The 6,437-nt window shown below is 35.6% G+C and overlaps 1 protein-coding gene across 1 annotated transcript; it reads left to right on the plus strand.

The window, feature by feature from the left end:
* Positions 1-4,205: 4,205 nt before the first annotated feature.
* On the plus strand, positions 4,206-6,153 carry LOC136276451 (uncharacterized). The gene is made up of 2 exons (XM_066088442.1): positions 4,206-4,821; positions 4,961-6,153. Exons 1-2 carry the CDS (start codon positions 4,614-4,616, stop codon positions 6,151-6,153), a joined length of 1,401 nt encoding a protein of 466 aa, XP_065944514.1. The 5' UTR covers positions 4,206-4,613.
* The last annotated feature ends 284 nt before the right edge of the window (positions 6,154-6,437 follow it).

Raw genomic sequence — 6,437 nt, forward strand, 5'->3', positions numbered from 1 at the left:
TTTGGCTGTCTACAGGGGCATTCTTGGCGTTACGACAGTCTGGTTTCATTTTTGAAAATTATCAATCACATACTAATCATATACGGTTCTAACAAAATTTTAACTAGGAGCTTCGTGTATTAACGTATCGTAATGTAACTTTAGTTCCACCTAAAAAACTGAACTGTAGTTTGAACAATGCTTTTTTTATTGATTTGAAAGAGAGCAGGCGGATTTCAACAAGTACCAGCTGCCACCACTGTCCCAGAGCGTGACTGGACATATCCGGCCGTTCTTGCCATCTTTTTCTTCTTCCCGTTAGGAATCTGCGCCATTATCTTTCTGATTAATGTAAGATGTTCATTTTAATTGATGTTCTAGTTATTTAAAATTGATTTATTATATGTATATTATAAACGATACATTTTACCCAAATGAAAGTCTTATATAACTACAGGCCCACATGCCATTACAGTCTCGGTGATGACCTTCCAGGGAGTCTCGTGTTTGGATTTTGAGTTCCATTCTCTTCCAAGACCCCTGTGGCTGTTATCCCGCTTTGATTATTTAATATTTACCAACAGCTATATTTACCCGGGTCATTCATTGATTTAAAAAAATAAATGTTCACGATATGATTATATTTCTCGCACATTATTTCCCCTATATTTAAAAGCCTGAATCCCTACTCCATGAGCATTAAATTTCATATTTCATCAGAAGATATTTTGGGCAACATAACAGTGCTTTTAGTAGATCTCCATTGAAAGTTAAAATTCAGAATATATTGCATGCATTATCAAATTTTATACATATTCGCTGTGTTGCCATCTGGCCCACACCCAAGGGCTTAAACTCATAACATTAGGCCCACGAATTTCATAATTTACGTAGAGGGCTTTATGAACATTATAAGTATGTATTCAGTTTATCACCCCCTGCTCTGGAAATAGCGGAGAAGATTTACAAATATTAAATATTTACTATAAGGCCATATTAACCAAACCCAAGGGCTTCAACCCCTCACCCAGGGGCCAGAAATTTCATACTTCTGTAAAAGTATTTATGAATTAAACCTCATAATAATGTATTTAGCTTATATCCTACAACTGTCGAAGAAGACAAAGAGATTTCAAAAGATTAAATTTATTTCCACTGTCTGTATATGTTGACCTTACCCATGTGCCTTAACCCATTATTTTCAAAATTTAGGTAGAGGGTTTTATGAACATCATAATAAATTTACTTGTTTCCCACGTGGGAGTGAAGAAAGAGCTTTGTTTTTGCATTTTTGGCCCCGCAAATGAGATCCCGGGGGTGCTTTGATCATAAATTTAATATTTAGATTTCTGTTATCCTAAAAATGCTTGAAACTGAAAATGGAAAAAATTTACCATGCTGTTTTCATGAAGTATAAATGTAAAATTGTTAACTGACGTCGGTTGAAGACCATAAGCAATGGCACACTTAAGTGACTTTAAAATAGTCAATATTACATTTGAGTTACTACTAGTCAGTTGCATATCCAAGTCGTTGTACAACACCTGTCAGCTTATCAATGTACGCTAAGTTGTCTATTTGTCCCTTAACCCTTGCATTGCATTTCAATTGTTTATTATACTGAAGAAGACTTGTGGTTGAAGATCTTATTGTATATTTTATTACACAGGCCAAGTTTCAGCTTCGCGCTGGTGACACTGAGGGAGCGAGAACCAGTACTGTCTGGGCCAGGCGTTTGACCTTGGCATCATATATGGCTGGAACCGTGGTTTTGGTCATTTTACTCATAGTGCTTTATGTTTCGGCGTGGCCCTAACAATCAAAGAAACAATCATGTCAACAGACCAGTGAAAACAGACACAAGTGGGATTTTTAATAAATGATAATGCTTAATTTGTACATGCAATGCCTTTTTCAGAAATTGGAATACGATATTATGCATTTTTTAAATACATGTAACATTGTTCAAATGTTAAATTTAGCCAATTCGTTTTAGAGAAGAAGTCAAAATTGCGAAAAGTTAACAGACGGACGGACGACGGAATACGAATGGTCAGAAAAGCTCACCTGAACCGAAGGTTCAGGTGAGCTAAAGATGATGCTCTGTTTCTTTTTGGGGTTTTTTCCAAAATATTCTGACTTTATAACATTGTACCTTCTTTAATATCTAAATGAGGTTGAGCAGAGAATAAACTTTCCGGATAATTTAATCAAAAATGTCCCAATATCTTCTTTCTTGAAGTATAATAAAACAATTGTTTTCAACAAATTAAAATCACAAGCATTATGCATTAACTTGTGTGAAATAATTTTATATCCAGACTTGTCTATACTTTGATTTTTAGCAACATTAAATATTACTCAACAGAGTACGGCGAAGTCTGGGCATACCATTTTTATGGCGAACAAACATGATCACAGAAATGACAAACAAACGAATGAAGAATCGCCGCTGTTACCATCCATTCATCAATCATTATGATATTGAACTCCGAACTCGAAGAGAGCATTCTAAAGTAATTCATAATTAATTTATTTCCCTTAATCTGCAAAAATTAATACTGCATGTTTTAAGTTTACCTTTACTTATGAACCTTTTCACAATATAAAGAATATTGATGATTATCAATGAAGTTAAAAATGGCTGCTTCAAACAAAGAACCCCGTTTTCGATGGAATATCAAACCTGACCGACAAAAATACCACATGCTTTATATTTTCCTCCACGAAAATGTGTTTCCTGATTTGAACAATATAAATTCTCATTGGATCAAAACAAGCATTAAAAATTTTGAAAAATTGTAGCAATGTAATTTTCTGAGAAGATAATTTTTTTTTAAAAAGTCCCTCTTCTGTTTCCATGTTGTCACTCCCCTCCCCATTTATTTTACCGATTCCGTAATTATCTCACATTTGACCAAACAATTTGCTTTGAATTTTACAAATTACATTCTTCTTTCCATGAGGATGATTTGTACGAAAACAGGTTAAATTTGGCTCAGAAGTTCTCGAGAAGAAGAATTTTGATGATGCACCTCCTCCTATTTTATAAAGTTTCAAGGTTTTTTTTCGCATTGAAAAAGAATCGACCTTTTATTTTACCAATTTATATTCAACATTCTGTAAAGATGTGTTGTGTGAAATTTGGTTAAAATTGGCTCAGTGGTTTTAGAGAAGGGGTTTAAAATGTGAAACGTTTCGAGACGGACAACGGTTCACTTGAACCTTCGGTTCAGGTGAGCTAAAAATTAATAAATTAATTCTAAAAAGTAAATAAAATTTACAGTTAACAAGAATAAAAAACAAGTGCAAATTAAAGGTGTTGAGGACAAGCGACAAATCACTGTCGTATTAGCGGTTACAAAAGCCGGTGCTTGACTACCCTCCCAACTATTGTATGAAGGCCTTACAGACAAATGTCATCCGAACTGAAATTTCCCAAAAGGTTGGGACATATTTCATAGCGAAAATCACTGGAGTGATGTAGAAACAGGGGTACGTCGATAAAATCATTATTCCTTACATAGAGCGCTTGCGTGACGAATTGATTTACCGTTGAGGCAAAAAGGACAGTGCATTTTTTATGTTTATAAGGCATACCAAGACAAATCCCTTCTGAATTTCATGGGATGAAAGGGGTTTTAAAGTTGAGCTGGTACCAGCGGTGTGTACCGACACATTAAAACTCCTGGGTATCTAAATAAATGGCCGATTTGAAATCCGAATTTCAGTTGTCTACGCCAACGAAGTAAAATGTTCTCTGGAAAAAGGTGTCAACATTGAGAATGTGCTTGTCTAAAATAAAACCCATCCATGCGAAATGGCTCGTTAAAGCAACTGGCCAGCTTGGTAGACAAGGAATTGATCACTCGGGGATTCGACAAAGCTGGGATATAATTAGATAAAGTGATCGTGAGAGTGTTCATATATTAAATTATTTGCAATTGAACTGATTTATTTGAAGTTGCATTTATGTATCTATACTGCGTTAATATGTATAATATATGAAAATTAAATTACGCAAACACATACAGTATTTTTTTTTATTGAATATGGGTATTCATTGCAATGCACAATCAAAGTTATTTCTCTTTGTTTGTACACAAATATATTTACATTTTCAACTGTCTTTTTCTGTGATAACATTACAAATCAATTTTGAACCCTAAAAACGAATAACATCAAAAAATATGAGTGACACAAAATGGGCGTGTCTTATAGCAACACCGAAAACGGTATTGGCTGCACGGCGCGCGTAATAATACATTGCATGTGCTAAATAAAAAAAGTAGTGGTTTTGAAATGTTTTCTTTTCGCACACAAAATAAATGAAAATTAAAATGAGCATGTAAAGGTTACCATTTTAAATAAAATTTATAGAAAAATATCTTAATATGCAATTTAAACATTTTATATAAACGAGCCGTCTGCTGATGAATAGATTTTTTATAATGATCGTCTGCTGATCACTTCATTTTTTATTTCGATCGAATGCAGCCACCTTGAACGACGATATATCAGATGCGGTAAAATATGGCGATTTTGAAGTATTTAGTGGGGATAATTATGAAGCCCTCCTGTCAGAATTAAAATTAGAAGGTTTTGATTCTGATTTTGACAATTTTCTATCCGAAATGGTCGTTTCGGACATCGATATAACTTTAACCCAACAGGCATTTGCCGATTTGAAAAAATCCGATAATCCCGGGTTGCCAGCCCCAGAAACGCCAACAAGTACTCGTTTTGCCAAGCTTTCCGACGACGAAATTAAAGGATTTCAGGAACTCACACAATCAAATGCTACAAAACATAGCACCAAATGGGGTATAAAGATTCTTACAGGTACGCTTCTTTTTTCTAAAAAAGTAAATATTAGTAAGCAGCAATTAAACGCAAACAAAAACAGCCGATATTATGCAGTTACAGTTTTTTCTCAAATAACTGTCAAAACATGGATATCATTGTGCGTTTTCTATTACAGATTGGCATATTGAAACGTTTGGGGTCCCTCTAGATCTGGCTGAGATTTGCGAGGAGGATCTGGCGAAAAAACTCAGTCGCTTTTACTGTGAAGCAAAACCCCAAAACCCGAAAAAGGAGCATACCTCCGAATATCATAAAAATACAATGAAAGCAATCAGAGCCGCCATAAACAGGCATTTATCCGAAATCGGTCGAAATATAGACATTGTAAACGATAAGGCGTTCAAAACTGCAAATAAAAGTTTGACCGGTCTCATGAAGCATAGAATGGTCACTGGAACTTCTCACCCTACAACTCATAAGGAGATCATTCACAAATCAGATTTACAGAAAATTTCTGCTTACCTGGAGAGTGCATATTCTTCTCCAGTCAATCTGCGACTTGCAATGTGGTACATCATCGCAATACATTTTGTGTCTCGGGGTCTTGAATTCCATCATCAGCTTCGGGTAGATTCCTTCGATTTCAAAGTTGACGAAGAAGGCTCCATATATGCTTGTTTGAAGCATGAAACAAAACAAAAAAACTATCAAGGTGGCATTCACAAACTTGAAGCACTGAACGACAAAAGAATGTATGAAACTGGAAACGAAACTTGTCCTGTGAAGATATTGAAGTTCTTCTTGTCTAAAACGGACCCAAATGCGTCTCCTCTTTTCAATAAATGCGTTAAAGATGCCATTTCTTACCCGAAAGATTGCAACACATGGTACACAGCCGATCCCATGAAAAAGCGATCATATGTTAATTTCCTTCCGGATATTTGCAAGGCCGCCGGGTGCAAACGTTACACAGCTCACTGTCTAAGAGCGACAGCAATTCAGGTCATGAACGACGCTGGATTTGAAGCAAGACACATCATGTACTTCTCCGGGCATCGCAACGAAGCTTCCATACGTAGCTATAATCGTGAACTGTCTTCTACCCCCCAAAAAAGTGCGAGAGCAACTTTATCCACAATAACCACCGCAAGTGTCAAAATAAATGATCCATCTGAAGATTCATGTGTAATTTCCGGCCAACAATCACAGAATCTTCAAATCGTTCCCTATAATTCTGTAAATTCCAACTTACCTGTCAAAAATGAACTTAATTGTTCCACCATGTCCGACTCGAGCATTAAATCTGGAGTTTTGAATAACTCCCGCTTTGAGAACTGTTCCATTACCATCAAGTACAATCTCGACTGAGGTGTAGATCGACCGCCTTACCGCGCAGGAGGAAAGTACCTTCCGCTATCACGAAATAAACACTCTAGTTATTTACTATTTTGCAATTACACACATTTTTTTTAAAAATCAAATGATATTTGATTTGATAATTTGTTGTATCGACTTAATAAATTTGCTAATTTGACTCTTCAATACATGTCTGTGAGTTTTCATGTACAACACACGTGTGATGCAAGTGTCAAATGACGTATTCCTGGGGCGCCAGTGGGGTTTGCATAATTATACGAATTAAAACAACGGTA

The sequence above is a fragment of the Magallana gigas genome, chromosome 6 (genome assembly GCF_963853765.1).
Source record: "Magallana gigas chromosome 6, xbMagGiga1.1, whole genome shotgun sequence".
Classification (NCBI taxonomy): Eukaryota; Metazoa; Mollusca; class Bivalvia; order Ostreida; family Ostreidae; genus Magallana; species Magallana gigas.

Coding starts and splice junctions, on each gene's coding strand:
- LOC136276451 (XM_066088442.1), top strand. CDS start 4,614: ATGGTCGTTTCGGACATCGATATAACTTTAACCCAACAGGCATTTGCC. Junction 4,822..4,960: donor GGGTATAAAGATTCTTACAG/GTACGCTTCTTT, acceptor TTTCTATTACAG/ATTGGCATATTGAAACGTTT.